We start from the raw sequence: 17,462 nt of genomic DNA on the forward strand, positions 1-17,462 counted from the left end.
CCTTTATGTCACGATCCGAGTATCGATACTTTTTTATGAGAATCAATACTTTAGATACTTCTGATGTGCCGCGCCAATGCAGCGCTGGCCACAAGCCAACAGACTAAGATGTTATGGTCCGATCACTCGCCGTCCTGCTGCTTTTCTTGGTCGGCAGTGTGCGCGAGGTTGCTTGTTAAAGTTAACGAATAGTGAGAGCTGTTGAGGCTTTAATGTTGCCAGAGGAGCCTGGGAGCGCTATATTTGAAAGACGCCGCGTCGTTTAAACACTTGCAGGAGTGTGAGTGGAAATGGCGTACCGCAAGCAACACGTCACTTCCGCTCATTAATATTCATGACATTAGCTACTGTTGCTAAGTAGGGACAAGCCAAAGTTTGTCCTAATAGGAAATGAATGGAAATCGTGTACGAAGGAGATGTTTGCAGAGCTAAACCTATCAATTCTCTCCGAAAATTATGTGCCTGGTGCCAAATGGACTGGCAAAGATGTGGAAGAACATAAAAATGTTCAGTTAAAGAGATGGCTTTAGTGTCAAAGACTGAAAAAGACGAAAAAAAACGAGCCGACCTAAGCATAGCTTTAGCTTTTTTATCGACGCGACTGACAATGACATTCTCCTGTTTCAACAAGCTATCCTTTACTTTGTCTTTCTTATATGTCCTCAGGTTGTCCTACGTCTCTTACCGTTCTTGGGGGTAATTTAGTTCGCTTTGTGTAGCGATGGCAAATGCTATTCAGTGACAGCCAACGAACACTTTCAATTTTTTCATTGATAACACATCTTAATCCTATAATTTATTTACATTTCCCCCTTACTAAAGTTGTTTTTTATATATATAACAGAAAAGGTAACAGTGGCAGTCAGATACCATTGTAATTCTTTTCAGGTCATTCATTTTCAGACAGAAGCAGTACGGCACAACGTTACGCTAAAAAAATAAGTTAAAAATATAAAAATGGCTTACCTCTTTGTCCTCTGAAAGACCATGCCAACCCAACATAATGTTTACTGCATATGAAATGTGAATGGATTCACCGAGCTGGTGTTAAAGTCCGCGCAAGTTGATTCGGTCTTCACATTTTTTCCTCCTGAGTTTTTGGTTTCCGGAAACGTATGAAGAAAACATCCTTCATGTGTCGTAATGTCTAGAGTCGTTTCTACAAGTTCCAAAAAAGCAATGCGTGATCAGCATGTTCGTTTTTGAAAGATTACCGGTGAAAAGTAGCACAAATTACGTTGTGTCCATGCCAGGACGGGTCTATAATTTCCCACTTCGGCTTTAATTCCGCTTTACGATGCGACGTCACGGTCTAAAAATAGCCTGCGTGTGGTACGCCATTCAGTGTGTGTGTTTAAGCGTTCTCAGCAGCGCGAGCGGATTTGAGTGGACTGACTCAATGAAAATTTAATAAAGGCAAGTACTTTTCTACATTATTGTTGTTTAAAATTAATTCAGTGGGACAGTAACATGTTTGAAACTTAATTTTTTAAACATTTTTTTCTCAGAATCAGATCAGGACTCAGCATAAAATGTAAAGTGTTTAAATAGTTTTTGTTCTATTTTGCACAGCAACAGTTAACGCACTTTTCTATGTAAAAAGAAAAAAAAGTCAAATGGCATCTAGTTTAAACGGATATACAAGTCTCTGTGTTTTTATACATTTTAAAAGGTAATATCTTGCCATAGTTGAAGTATCGCAATACGTATCGGCTCGCCACACAGGTATCGGGGTACGGATCGGATCGTGACAAAAGCGGATTGTCCCAGCCCAATTAAATACCATTATGGTTGTTATGTAAGTCCGTGTAATTTCCTTTGTGTTTCATCAGGATGGTTGTACATGGTGAAACATTTTCCAATGCAGTTGTACCCTCTTCAGCCAAGCCATTTAACTTTCAAGTGGAATATCATCTCACTGAGGAAGAGGTAAAAAGTGGCATATTTCGGTGACTGCATTTTAATGGACCAAACATGCATAAGGACACTGTTTTTTCAACTTAGGAAAAAAAAATCAGTTTAATAAAGTCACAAAAAACAAGTTTAACGAAAGTTTTTGGGCCCAGCCTACAAGAGATCAACTTAAAAATAACATGCACCAACCGAAGTGACCTACAGACAATTATCGGTATCTGTGGCCGTTTAAATAAGGACCGACATGCCTAAATGATCACAAGAGAGAGCTATGATAGCAAATAAACCAATATTACCACCTTAATTAGGTAACAAATGGCAAAGTAAAAACATCAGCAGCAAACAATAAGTAAACTAATTTGCATGTAGATGTCGATGTCAAGTAAAAATGCACCCAAAAAAAAAAAAAAAATACTGTATATATACTGTATATTAGCGCTGTCAGATTTATCGCGTTAACGGGCGGTAATTAATTTTTTAATCATGTTAAAATATTTGACGCATTCAACGCATTCGCGGAATGACCCGCTTGCCTCAAACAGATTACAATGACGCCATTATTTGCACATTGAGAGCTAAGAGGCAGAGAAAGGCGAGTGGACACAGGTGTTTATTGGACCGCGCCGTTTATTGGCATAAGCTTTGGCAACTCCTTCACAACAAACATAAATATCATTTAGTGAAAGCACAACAGAAATAATATTCCTATCTCTCATAAAAAATGATGTTCACAAAAAGAAAAGCACTCAATGCAAAGAGAACTGGCATTCCCAATAAAAATAGCTATGCAAAATACACATAAAACTTACTCAGACTTTGGTCAAACTCTATTCAAACATTTAGTTTAACTCAACAAATACACTGGATGGCAATATTTAGTCACAATATACAAACTATCAGAGGTCTCGTACGTTGTGAAGCCAGCACTCAAATGAATGAAGTAAAATGGATGGGAATTACAACGTCAGTCGAGGGACAAAACAAACTCATTGGCTTGATTTCTAAGTAATTTAAAACTCGCCATTGACACCTTGCGGAGTATTTCAATCACTACCTTACATAGGTCAAGACACAGTGGAAGAACAGCAGGGATCGCCGTTGTTGACGTCACCGCTCGGCGACGTCAACAACGGCGATCTACTAGTTTATTTTTTTATTGAAAATTTTACTAATTTTATTAAAACGAAAACATTAAGAGGGGTTTTAAAATAAAATTACTATAACTTGTACTAACATTTATCTTTTAAGAACTACAAGTCTTTCTATCCGTGGATCCCTTTAACAGAAAGAATGTTAATAGTGTTAATGCTATCTTGTGGATTTATTGTTATAATAAACAAATACAGTACTTATGTACACTATGTTGAATGTATATATCCGTCTTGTGCCTTATCTTTCCATTCCAACAATAATTTACAGAAAAATATGGGATATTTTATAGATAGCTTTAATTGCAATTAATTACGATTAATTCATTTTTAAGCTGTAATTAACTCGATTCAAAATTTTAATCGTTTGACAGCCCTAATATATATATATATGTATATATATATATATATATGTATATACATGTAAGATAAAATGACCTGAGTGCAGTAGTAACTACCAAACAGTGTATTGTTCTAATGATGCAGTCATTATGCATTATATTAAAAAAAAAGTTGAAGTAAAATACAGTTGGAATCTGGTACAAAAACTAGACTTTACAAAAAAAAAAAAAAAAAAAAAAGGGAATTACAATTGACATATCAGTTACTTGGAAGATTCTACATTGCCGTTAGATAGACTTAACCAACCTACCCTGAACAAGAATTAAAAATAAATAAATTATTATTTAAACAATTACAATCACACAATGCAAAACAGACAATACAGAAATACAATATTGTGCATTATAGTTCAAGAAAAATACTCTAAGAGAGAAAAAAATAAGTCACTTTGAACTCCTCATAATGACACAAGACAGTTCCACAAAAAAGAAAAAAAAGACATTACTCAAGGCCATTTAAAGAAAGCTCTCAAATATATTGCAATTTACAACAATGTTTTTTTTGTTATTCATAAATTAAAGAGCATTTGAATTACAATTAAATGCTACAAGAAACATTTGAAAACTTAGCGAGGAGTAACAACAAGATTAATACTAAAGGACAATAACATCAGATTAAACATTTACAATTATTACTGTTTGGCCAATAACAATTGAATGCTTTCTTCTTTCACGGATACACTTTTTGAAATCCTTTCAAAATAGATGACGTAGAACAAAAATATAATAAATACATTTTTGTCTCAGGTACAGACATAGAAAAAGAACATTTATCATCAGTGAAGGTGATTTTGGCACTTTTGCAATTACAAGGATAAATGTTGTGCAGTATTTTGAATATGAAGGTCTTATAATTTACTTGAAATGACAAATTGAAAGGGGTACAACCAAGCTTTACGCCAGTTAATATCATCAATAATTTCAAAAGAATTTCCCTGTAGGAGAAATTTCATAATAACTATGAAGGGTATTCCTAATATGCTTGTTTGTACATTTTCTATCTAGTACACAAATTCATCCAATTGTGAGAGACCGAGATGGCATTTGAATCTTAATTTTTTATATGAAAGATGTCACTTCATCATTTTGAGTAGACACAGAGGAATAGCCTTTACAACACAATTAAATTCTTTAAATCTTAATGGCAACGATTTCGCTTTCATAAAATTTGCTTCTGAATACACATTACCATTACTTTAAAACAAATCCGAAAAATAAATTATACCCCTTTCTTTCCAACTTTCTTTGTAAACTGTTTTCCTCTGAATCCTAAACAGCAATTGACCTTTTTTACAGTAGCAAAATGACGTCACAGACTTGCATTTGTGGGCGGTGCTAGCATACCTGTCAACCCGAGGCTGTTGGCAATCTTACAAATAGTGACATATGCCCTTACAAATTGGTGACTAATCTTACAACGTTGTATATAGAGTGCAATATGAAATAAAAATAAAACTCGATTTTAAAAATAATATGAATTTATTGGTAACATTGTAACAAATAACCTGGTGCGATCAAAGAACAATATCTTCAGCTACATCATGATTACTAAAATTTAACAGTGACTTTTGTTATAATTGTATGTAGCACTTTTGGCAATTTCAATCATGTCTTTTGATGGCTGCACTTCATGGCACTTCAGCTCGCAATTCAGCTTGACTTGAAGGTAGTTCGTTAGTGTGTCCAACTATAAATTAAATAGGTCAATTGATAAAATTAACTTACCGGTACTGATGCAATCTTTGAGTCAGGGAACATTTCTTTTGCTAATTCTGAGAAGTGATCAGCAATAGTTGCGGGTAAATTGTGTTCCGTTTTTGTGCTCCCGTTTTTGCATTAGTTCCCTTCAGTCTACTTTCGACATGTGAAAGTTTTAAAACTGTTTCATCATTTAAAGATAGATTCAAGTCAAGATTTTGCCGATTTATGAGTATTTTAGATGAAAAGTTAGTTAGGCTCGCTAGGAAGGTTCACTACAACAGAGCCTTTCTGAGAAGTTTACTGCTCTAAAATGGCGGCTGTTTACTAACGCCTCCGAGTCTGTCATTTCGCATGTAGCTCTATATGCATGTGACATCTAGGCGTAGATTGTAGGCTGTCGGCTACAGTCAGGAAATATTGGAGCCACCTAGCCTAGCATCGCGTTTGCTACAGCGTCACAACAAACACTCTTCTCTCTCTCCATGTCTCTGACTTTTCTCGCGTCATTCAACCAACGTAGTAACGCATAGTAACGCGCATTCTCTCATTGCCGAAACGGTGGCAAAATACGAATGGAGAAAAAAAAAACGTAATGCACGAAAAACGTACAGATTTTGAACGTACGTCGTACACATTTAAAAATCAGTGCTCACTTGTACAAATTACGCCGAAACCGTACAACTTGACAGGTATGTGCGAGGGTTCGGAGTGCTAAATGAAAACGCGTGAGATTTCTATCACATAATCATGCTATCGGTTATTTTTATAACAATAATAATGTTATTGTGTTATGTATTGGCCACTGCACCACCTAGTCATACCACAGCTCTTCAAGAGAGGAAAATGTCCCTTTAAACGTTTTCTGTTCATTTCTGTTTCTGTTGCAAGTATGCGGCTACCTATCCAAGCTGACTTTAGGCAAGAAGTGCACACGCACAGAGGACACATATGTAAAAATAACAATTGAATCACACTAACATATTTTTTTTTATTTTTTAATCAGGCGTGCAAGGTGAGTGACCATTACCCCATTGAGGTCCTGCTGAAGAACAACGCATCAAAAATGTGCTTCAGTCTCTTCCTGGTGTCATTTCTTATATTCATCCTCAGATGAAACGTAGTGTTGGAAGGGGATCCTCTCGGAGGCTATTAAAAAAAAAAACATTGTCAGGTAAAACACCAAACTCTAACCTCAAAAAATCTCTTGCCATGGTATCAGCGCTTGAAGTGTATTTTTTTTTTTTTTTTTTCAAAACTTTGATCATAATGTATTACAAGATATGGACTTTCTCAGTGTGACACTGGCTTTTGGTATCAGACAGAAATATTATATATTATACCATAGTCTACTATTCAGAGTTTTAGTTAAAATTTTCAGTTCCAGTCTGCAATTTACACTTGGCAAGCTTTATAATTATATATATTACAATAGCAGGGCATTGCGGTTTTTTTTTCTATGGTTAAAACCTTTGTGTAAAAGTCATTTTATTTGTTCAGATGTGTTAGTTCAAGGCTGTACATTACCTTACAACTTTCAGGATTTAATTATTCACCAAAGACGTCAATTGTGCACGCATTATCTTTCATGTTGAAAGTTTGTGTTTTTGATGCTCAAAGCAAATGCAGTGGTACCTCGACATACGCACGATGATCTTTTTGACATCAGACGTAGAATTTGACTCGCCATTTGTTTCTACATCCAATGACATGCTCGAAATACGACGATTTATGACAGCGCCGCAGTTTGCTTTCCCGCAACACGGACGCACGGCGGATTTTCATGTGAGAGAAATCAACATGGGTTCCAAGAATGTTAGTGCAGGTGTTGAAAAAAGGGAAAAAGGTGAGGCTTACTATTGAAATGAAGATGGAAATGATAGAAAAATATGAGCGTGGTGTCCGCGTCCGTGAACTGGCTCGACAATACGGCCGTAGAATGTCTACCCTCTCAATGGTATTCCTCCGACCTCCGTTCGCCAGTCTTTATAAGTTAAAGTGACAATTATTATTGTAGTAACATCGCCAAAGAAACCGCGAGCTTCGTCAGGTTTTTAATCATTTATTTCAGAACTTGTGCAACACAACACGCCTACTGTCCGATGCAGCTGAGGCTATCGACAGGACATGAAAAGTGCAAGTACCGTATTGGCCTGAATATAAGACGGTTACCTCTTTTTCAAGACTCAAGTTTGAAAAAATACTTTTTGAACACCAAATTAATTTTTATACAGAAAATAATTACAGTCCATCTGAAACAAATGATTATAACAATATATTTGAGAGAAAAAGCATGTTATTTTGGCTCATTCAAATCTTAATATCTGAACATTTAAATATGTAAACTAAAGTACAATCACATTCGTAAATGAATGGCTTCTGGTTTTTGAAATGTAAATAAACCAATCTATTGTGATAAAACAACAATATTGCAATAACTGCATTAACCATCAAAGTGAAGTCTAACTGTAACTGTAGTCTTGAAACAAATCTGAATAAGGAAAAACATTGCAATAAAATTATGCAAACTAGTTAAACTTGAGAGCCGCTGAGATCTGTAATGATAAAACATTGCTTCAATGATATCTGGCGCCATCTAGCGTTGTGGATGGGTATAACGTCTAGACCGCGAATATAAGACGACCCCCACTTTTTCAGTCTTATTTCAATGCAAAAAACACCGTCTTATATTCGGGCCAATACGGTAAAACATCATTCTGTCAAGTCAGCCACGCGGTGCGTTCAGATACACAACGCAAAACACATCCGCCACATTAAAACCCGATTCGATACATTATTACAGGAATTATTATTACTATTATTCTTTTATTATTCCGATTTTTATTCATAATTTATTTGTTTTGCCCTGTGTAATCGCTATTTGCAATAGTGCCAGCAGTATTTATTAAGGACTTAGTGTAGGTTTTTGGGCTGTGGAACAAATTAATGGAATTAAAAATGTATTCTTATGGGAAAATCCTGCTCGACATACGACCATTTCGACTTACAAACAAGGTCCTGGAACGAATGAACTTTGCATGTAGAGGTACCACTGTATGTGTTTGTGTTTATATACAATGTATGTAAACAAATGAATAAACTATATAGCTGATTTTTGTTGTTTTGTTTTGTTGCCCCTGTCTCAGCTTTTAATTAAAAAATAGTCTACATCTTTTTTGTATGTAGTGTATGCATTTTGTAGGTTGATGGTAAGCATTTTTGATCAGGCACAAGGGCGAGCGCATTGCATCTTTGATCACGCACTTTTATCAGTGCTATTACCCAAGCTCATGACTCCTGGGCCAATCATATAGCTTAAATAATGAGATATGGTGTGACACAAGGGCCCCCGAACAGATACGTATCTGTGATCTACCCCTCAACATGAATCAGATGAGGGAAGTCAAGATCCCAGAGCACTGAGATGTGTTTTCGCACGGATGCTTGAGAGCAGCGCCCAAGCGGTTACTTTTTGCAGGTAAAATTTTATTTTTAGCTGTGTGTGAGGTAGCAATGTGGATGACAGATTAGTACATCCGCTTCACAATCCTGAAATCAGAGGTCAATCCCATGAGGCGGATGTGCTAATCACTCCTGTTTTAAGTGTACCAGTATCTGTGCTGCACTTGTGTGGTGTGACTAATGTCACATTTGTCACATAATGGCTGCGCTCGCATGCAGTGCCATCTTACAACCCCTAGCAAAAAGTATGGAATCACCAGTCTTGGATGAGCACTCACTCAGACATTTTATCATATAGAACAAACTCGGATAAAAACCTTGTCAAGAGTCAAGAATCTGCATTGGACAAGGTGATGATGCTGGAACTTTTGTTTGGTGCTGTTCCAGTGAGATTTATTAAGATGACTGCCTGAAGAAGACATCAAAATTCCCTCAGTCCTTGATGATATGGGGCTGCATGTCAGGCAAAGGCACTGGGGAGATGGATGTGGTTAAATCTTCAATAAATGCTTACAAGTTTACATTGAAATTTTAGACAGCTTCCTTATCCCTTCAATTGAAAATGTGTTGTCATTTCCCAAGATGACAATACATCATGCCACAGAGCTAAAACTGTTACAGCAAAATTCCTTGGAGAAAGACTCATCCAGTCAATGTCAAGGCCTGCAAATACCTCAGAGCTCAACTCTATTGATAACCTGCGGTGGAAATGGAAAAAATGGTCCACAGCAAGGCTGCAAGGATGATCTGGCAACTGCAGTGAAAGAGAGTTGGCACCAAATTGATGAAGAATACTCATCAAGTCCATGCCTCAGCGACTGCAAGCTGTCATAAAAGCCAGAGGTGGTGCTACTAAATACTAGAGATGTGTTGTGATCGATCAGGTCCGATCACGTCATTTTCAAAGTATCGGAATCGGCAAAAAAATATCGGACATGCCTTTTTTTAATATATATATATATATATATATTTTTTTAAATTAAATCATTTTCTAATTGTATTTAACGTTACAAACAAAATGTCTTACACTCATCCAGAGTCTTTAGTTTTGGCTTAAAGTAGGGTTATCAAATTTATCGCGTTAACGGCAGTAATTAATTAAAAAAAAATTAATCACGTTAAAATATTTAACGCAATTAACGCATGCGCTGCACGACCCACTCACGCATTGTCGCCTTCAATCTAAAATGGCGCAGATTTACCCATATATAGAGCTAAAAGGCAGCGTAAAACGAGTAGAGTGAATTTTGGCAGTCTTTGGAGCCTTTTTTTAATTGGCTAAAGCCTTAAAATCCCTTTCTCATCAATTAGAAATATCGTGAGCAAGCAATGTGGGGAAGAAAGGTATTAGTTGATCTTTTTCTTTACACCCTATGTTATTTCCCAACGCAGAGAAGATATATCAATTGGTGGCACTACGCACAGTCATGGTTGCACTTCCCATCATGCATTTGGGCAGAACAGTTAAATGGCTACAATATCATTTACTGAAAGCTCAACAAATACACTAGATGGCAATATTTAGTCACAATATACAAAGTCACATTTATCTTTTAAGAATTACAAGTCTTTCTATACGTGGATCCCGCTCACAGAAAGAATGTTAATAATGTAAATGCCATCTTGAGGATTTATTGTCATAATAAACAAATACAGTACAGTACAGTTGAATGTATATATGCGTCCGAGTTTTATTCATTTTTTTCTTAATGCATTGCCAAAATGTATATGATCGGGAAAAATTATCGGCAATGATTGGAATTGAATCGGGAGCAAAAAAAAGCAATCGGATCGGGAAATATCAGGATCGGCAGATACTCAAACTAAAACGATCGGGATCGGATCGGGAGCAAAAAAACATGATCGGAACAACCCTAGTTGTGATTGTTATTTCTTTGTTTGTTTCTCATGATTCCATACTTTTTTCCTCAGAATGGAGTGATTCCATATATATTTCCCTGCACTTGCTCTATAAAATTAACATTTACTGACCACCACAATGTTTTTTATTCATTTCTTTTAGTGTTTGTAAAGGCTAAAAAGTTGCATTTTTGAACTAATTCGTTATTTTTTCAAGCTTTTTATCTGAGTTTGTTCTATATTATAAAATGTCTGAGTAAGTGCTCGTTGGAGACCGGTGATTCCATACTTTTTGCTAGGGGTTGTATCTGTATGTGTTAAAACTTTGTTTTCTTTGTTATCATAGTTCTAAGAAATTCCTGATTTGCATATTTAAATTCTTTGAGCTACACATTTTACGTATAGTCATTTGTACTAGGGCTTCTCTGTCCCTTTATTGTGTGAACAATGCTACTCAAGCATATGAGTATGCTACTCTTGACGAAGTATGATGGTCTGAAAAATCACCGGTATCACTTATGGTATGATCTAGTCAGCCGACTGATGAAAAAACACTTTGGTGGGTGTGTTTGGTGGATGACAAGCCTGACCTGAACAATATGCTGGATATGCCGGACCTTATGGAGGATCAGGAGTGCAAAAATTAAACAAATAAATGCACAATCATATAATCATTTGGAGTGTTTGTTTTTGGGTTCGCTGGCTGTTTAGCAGAATAGCGTCATTGACAAACACAGCAAATAACAGTGGAAGGGGTGAGCGCCTCCGCGCCAAGCCACTTCTGGCCTCATTTTTGGCACATGAAAAATAGCGAATACTGTACTACGGTATGACCGAAAATTTTAGTGGTTTTGAAACCGCGATGTTTTCACACCATGGTAAACCGTTAACTGGCACACGCCTAATCGAGAGTAGCCTATTTAACTTTGTGGATTAAGTCTATATGTTGAAAAAGGTTTTTTTTGTAAATAACATGGTCACCGCCTGACACATATCTTGTAACCATGTCACGTTAAATAAGGTGCTATTGGAACGGAAAAGTTAACTGCCGACAGAGGAGGCGTTAACAAAAACAAATTAGAGCTTTTTTTTCTTTACAAAAAAAGCGAAATTTTCTAAAATTTGAGGTCGAAAATGAAGTTGATTATGATGGTTTATAATAGCGCTCAGCGAGAAAAAGTTAGCTGCAGATTTAGACTGAGCAAAGAACTCGCATTGTAACCATATTGTTTGTTGTTGCTCTTGAGCTGCCTCCGTGCAGAAAATTTTCATACCTGTCAACCCAAGGCCGTTGGCAATCTTCCAAATAGTGATGTGTGCCCTTACAAATTGGTGACTAATCTTACAACGTTGTATATAGCGTGAAATATGAAACAAAAATAAAACTCAATTTTATTATTTGCAAATAATATGAATTTATTTTTTAATATTATAAATACACAATCATATAACTGAATAAATGTTACATCAAAATGCTTCAATTTCAATTTATTTCATTCTTGCACTCTTGATTCCCCTGGTATCGCATGAAATAATTTTATCTTCCATTGGCTCATCATCAAAATCAAAATAAAAAAGATCACTATTACAATTACACATATAGTATTACCACTATTATAAAATCAAATATTTTGCCAAATTATTCACAAATTTACATTTTAATGTAAGTTTTGCATTACAATTACTTTTATCCTATTTACCTGAAGTGTGAAATGTTAAAATTAGATTGTGATCATAATATTTAAGAATTCAGTAACTAGACACAATACAGGCATTGTCCTTATTACTGCACTGGCAGTTAACAGTGTGTACCTGGACTTTTTGCACTCTTTTGGCGGACTCCGGATTGTGCAGGACTCCGGTGACTACGTCTTTGCTGCAGTTTGTCTCACAGGATGGGCGGATCGATACCAAAATATCGATATTTCGATCCAGCGCGTTAAATTTTAGGTATCGATCCCCAAGCAAAAGTATCGATATCTGGAATTAATATATTATATTTTCTTTGTCAATTTTTGGGTATATTTTTGTGCACTTTTTGTACTACTTTTCCCTTTCGCATTCTACACGCATGTAGGCAGTGCAGACACATAAGCAGTGCACCGGCGTGTGCTCCCGCCCCCATTCACGTCCCTATCCTGTGTTGAACAGCATGCTTATCCTCCACCCCCTCACGCCTAATTTCTTCCTTAACCTTATTATTTTGTCTTAATTTATTATTATTTCTAGTGAATTTATGTTTCATATTTTTATTTTTTCATGAAATGTTTTTCCATATTTTTTTTATGTTACAAACAATTAAATGCTTGATTTCTTATGTTTTGTTGCTACTTAATTTTATTTTGTTAAAAGGTCTGTTTCAATTATTTCAAGATCTGTTTTTTATTTATTTATTTTTATTTATTTATTTTTTTATTTTCAAAATCTGTTTGAAAATTGTGTTAGTAAAATAAAATTCATAAACAGCAAGTGACTATTGATTATTGGATTTGTTTTAGTGATCTGCCATCTGAGGGCGGTAACATGGTACTATTAATTCGTCCTTTAATTAGATCAAAAATATCTAATTTAGGTAGATTGAAATTTGATCAAATACAACGTGTAGCAGGGAAATGTTCTGTGCATATGAATTTAAGGGTCATGGTTAAAGAGTGAGACAGACTAATCAGAGTTTGTTGTTGATGGATTGGTTTGTGAGTTTGAGGGAAACTGCTTTGCTCGTTATTAAAAGCAGCAGTTTTCCATTGCAAAGCATATTTGACACAAAGAGACTTAATAGTTTTTGAGTGCTTGATGTGGTTGTACATTAGATATCGTCAGAACGGCTGAGAACACTGCAGGGTTGTTATACTGTATATATATAGAAAGAGAGAGAATATGAACTACCGGAATCGATATCGGATCGGGATAGCAATATTTGGCCTTGGTATTACTTGGTATCGGATCGAATCCAAAATCACTGGTATCGCCCATCTCTAGCCTCTAGCCATTGCTGTGCTTGACATTCAAAAACCTTCTCGTTTTCCTGGTCATGTGGTACGGATCAGTCCAATCTTCCATTTGGTACGGGGGTTATGCGCCATACTAAACTACCAAAAACAGTTGAAACCTATGCATCCGCTCCCATTTTTTACATTTTAAATTGATATTAATTATACTTTAATAAAATTGATACCAAATGAGTAGGCTATGAGTATCAATATCAAAGTATCGATACGCCAATCCTTAGCGTACACACCTTGTTACGTGGTACAGCATATAAAAAACGAAAGTTAAAAAGAACTACTCTCGTGTCAAATATTTCAGAGGAAAAAAACGTAAGTTATTAGCATTTTGCCACGTTGTATTTAATTTTTTAGATGGCTAATGTTTAGTCAAAAGTACATTTCGTATATGAGGTGTTACGCATGCCATATCACAACTGCTGTCGACGGACAAAGAAAAATACATGCGTCATGCAAGTTCTATGTATGATTCGAACTTCGAATCAGCTAAACGAGTTCAACTTGATGACTGAGCAAGCCTTTTCTATGATTTTACGAAACACCAAATAGTGTACACAAAAGTTTGCGAAAGAAATATTTGAAAACTTTAAAAGTACTGTATTTTTTTATGATTAATTCGAATATGTATCGTCATTTTGAGATGGTTTGGTAGTAATGTAGGTAACCAAAACGCACATCTATGGCTCGTGCCGAATCGGTGGGAGTACTAGTGTACAGTACATTACCAACACGCATATCTGTGGTTCCGGTGACTCATTCCGAACAGGCTGTTGTCTCCGACGCCTTGGTACGGTGGTGCCAATCGCCCGCTGTTCTGACTGACGACCACAACGCAGAAAGTCAATGTCAAGACAAGTTCCCTGACTGCCCCTCCCTCTGATTTCAGGTGGACATTAAAGATGATTTATCCACCTCTGAAAAAATTACACTCATGGGAGTAGGAGGAGGATGTGGCATAAGCAAGAAGGGTGCACACACTGCATTGGGACAGGTAAAGATTCTTCTTTTCACAGGCTCCACAGATATAGTACACTCACACAAGCACACACACACGTCTTAGCCATGAGTAATCATCCCAAACACATTGCATTATGCAGATGAGCTAAGGCCAGTGGTGCGGGATGTGCGGTGCTGCAGCACCCCCTGGTGTTCGGAAAAGTTTAGGTAGTTTTTTTTGTGTGTGTTAAAAATAAATCAATGATTAAAACATATCGAGAGTAGTGTATTTAACTTTGTGGATTAAGTCTATATGTTGAAAAAGTTTTTTTTGTTGTTGTTGTTGTAAATAACATGGTCACCACCTGACACCTTGCTTGTAACCATGTCATGTTAAATAAGGTGCTATTGGAACGGAAAAGTTAACTGGTGACAGAGGAGGCGTTACCAAAAACAAATTAGAGCTTTTTTTCTTTACAAAAACAGCAAAATTTTCTAAAATTCAATTCGAGGTCGAAAATGAAGTTGATTGTGATGGTTTATAATAGAGATGTCCCGATCGATCGGGTCCGATCACATCATTTTCAAAGTATCGGAATCGGCAAAAAAATATCGGACATGCCTTTTTTTAATATACCGGTATATATATTTTTGAATTAAATCGTTTTCTAATTGTATTTAGCGTTACTGACATAATGTGTTACTCTTCCAAAGTCTTTAGTTTAAGCTTAAGGTAGGGTTATCAAATTTATCGCGTTAACGGCGAGAATTAATATTTTTTTACATTTATCACGTTACAATATTTAACACATTTAACGCATGCGCTGCACGACCCACTCATGCATTGTCGCATTCAATTTTAGGGCTGTCCCAAATGACTAATTTTCTCCCGATTAATCAGCCGACTATTTTTACGATTAGTCGACTAATCTTTTAATTTTTTTTTTTTTTTTTTTTTTTACTAATTTAGCAATTAAATTTTGAGACGCTTATCAATTCACAAAAACATTTTTTTTTTTTTTTTTACTAATTTAGCAATGAAATTTTTGTTGACGCTTATCAATTCACAAAAACATTTTGGAACACTTAAATTCTTTATTAAAGTAAAAATAAACAGATAAATAACAATAATAAAACACAAACAATGAGTTCAAATGCTGATAGAATTAACTTGTGCAAAAGAATGGAATGTAAACAGATTCAGAACACTGACTTCACCTTTCCAACATGATTCAAAACAATTCTTAAAAAAATACCTAGCATTAATATTATAGTATACTGTAGTACTATATATAAAAGTATTATAATAATTATTCATTGCCAGATTTTTCATAAAGGGTGTCATTTTAAAGGTATTCTTAGTGTAGAATCTGAAGTATGTGGGATTAACTCCAGAAATCGTTATTTATATGACGAACATGACATGCTTTTATTTTGAAATGTTCACCGGAAGTACGCTCGCTAAACCGCTAATTTATGCTTTGCAGTCCACAAAAAAATCACTTTTTGTCATTGCATGTGGTGTCAGTAATAGATTTTTTGTCCTTTTGCAAATGCTGTTAACCAGCGATTTTTCATGTTTGAAGTGCCACCTTTTAACTTCAAGTTTTGGACAAGGCTGCCTGTTTTATAGCCGGCTAAAGTAGGTCTTCTTTTTTCCCATTCACTTCAATGTAACAATGCTAACGTATATAGTGTTTAATATAGATGTGTTTTCTTATTTTGTATGTCTGAACTTTAATTCTACAGCGTGTTGATGACAGAAAAGAACTGGAGTTTCATATGCCATCAGCACGCACGCACAAATGTACGCACGCACAAATGTACGCACGCACGCGTGCGCAACGATAAAACGCAGCCGTGAAAATGACCGCCCTCATTTTTATTTACCATGCGATAAATGGAATCATTGCATATCGCGACAGGCTTAGCAACTTCAATAAACATGTCATTAGTTAGTTAGATGGACTTACAATCTCCTGTCGTTATCATTCACGGCCGACGTGCAGCCAAGCTTGGCATTGAAGAGACAGGACACAATAGTGTACCCTCCTTTCTTTCTTTAAAAATAAGTCAATGTTTTGGACTCTCTCTCTTGGTGCGCTTTTTTTGGCTTTGTGCCGATTTCCCCGCTTGCAGACCAAGCGTCCGACATTCTGAATTTTCCACGAATATATTTTTTTTAACCCTTCATCAACCGTCGACGGGATGTTGTGCTCGTCGACGGATTTACGTCATCGATGACGTCGACAATGTCGACTAGTCGGGACAGCTCTATTCAATTTATAATGGTGCCGTTTTACCCACAAAGTATATAGAGCTAAAAGGCAGCGTTAAATGAGTATAGTGAAGTTTGGCAGCCTTTGGAGCCTTTTTTTAAATGGCTAAAGCCTTACAATCCCTCTCCCAATGATTTAAATAATCGTGGGGAAGAAAGGTAGTAGTTGATCTTTATCTTAACACCCTATGTTGTTTCCCAACGCAGAGAAGATATATCAATTGGTACCACGACGCACAGTCATGGTTGCACTTCCCATCATGCATTTGGGCAGAAGTTAAATGGCTACAGTATCATTTACTGAAAGCTCAACAAATACACTAGATGGCAATATTTAGTCACAATTTACAAAGTCACATTTATCCTTTAAGAATTACAAGTCTTTCTATCCGTGGATCCCTCTCACAGAAAGAAGGTTAATAATGTAAATGCCATCTTGAGGATTTATTGTCATAATAAACAAATACTATACTTATGTACTGTATGTTGAATGTATATATCTGGCCGAGTTTTATTCATTTCTTTCTTAATGCATTGCCAAAATGTATATGATCGGGAAAAATTATCGGGAATGATTGGAATTGAAAAAAAGCAATCGGATCGGGAAATATCGGGATCGGCAGATACTCAAACTAAAACGATCGGGATCGGATCGGGAGCAAAAAAAACATGATCGGAACAACCCTAGTTTATAATAGTGCTCAGTGAGGAAAAGTTATCTGCAGATTTAGGGGCCATTTACATGGTGACTCTCCGAGAA

The 17,462-nt window shown here is 36.0% G+C and overlaps 2 protein-coding genes and 1 long non-coding RNA gene across 10 annotated transcripts in view; 2 read left to right on the forward strand and 1 right to left on the reverse strand.

Moving 5' to 3' along the window:
* dnase1l1 (deoxyribonuclease I-like 1) overlaps positions 1-11,867 on the forward strand; it is a 35,272-nt gene extending 23,405 nt beyond the window's left edge. For all 5 annotated transcript variants that reach the window (XM_057821854.1, XM_057821843.1, XM_057821825.1 and 2 more), the window contains 2 exons: positions 1,833-1,929; positions 6,168-11,867. In XM_057821854.1, coding sequence (XP_057677837.1) covers positions 1,833-1,929; positions 6,168-6,278 — 208 coding nt within the window. In that variant the 3' untranslated portion in view covers positions 6,279-11,867. The remainder of the gene's footprint in view (positions 1-1,832; positions 1,930-6,167) is intronic.
* LOC130907073 (uncharacterized) lies at positions 1,882-14,541 on the reverse strand. Its single transcript, XR_009061408.1, has 3 exons — positions 14,401-14,541; positions 14,214-14,306; positions 1,882-6,310 (listed from the first exon to the last, which is right to left on the reverse strand). It is a non-coding gene; the product is annotated as an uncharacterized LOC130907073 (long non-coding RNA).
* The window catches only part of LOC130907033 (tumor necrosis factor receptor superfamily member 14-like), a 42,764-nt gene continuing 39,000 nt past the window's right edge, over positions 13,699-17,462 (forward strand). The window contains exons 1-3 of one of the 4 annotated variants that reach the window (XM_057821881.1): positions 13,700-13,800; positions 14,375-14,479; positions 16,011-16,066. The gene's annotated coding sequence lies outside the window, so the exon portion shown is untranslated. Of the gene's footprint in view, positions 13,801-14,374; positions 14,480-16,010; positions 16,067-17,462 lie in introns of all 4 variants that reach the window. The other 3 variants (XM_057821898.1, XM_057821873.1, XM_057821890.1) reach the window with 3 other exon arrangements.

The sequence above is a fragment of the Corythoichthys intestinalis genome, chromosome 2, assembly GCF_030265065.1.
Source record: "Corythoichthys intestinalis isolate RoL2023-P3 chromosome 2, ASM3026506v1, whole genome shotgun sequence".
Classification (NCBI taxonomy): domain Eukaryota; kingdom Metazoa; phylum Chordata; class Actinopteri; order Syngnathiformes; family Syngnathidae; genus Corythoichthys; species Corythoichthys intestinalis.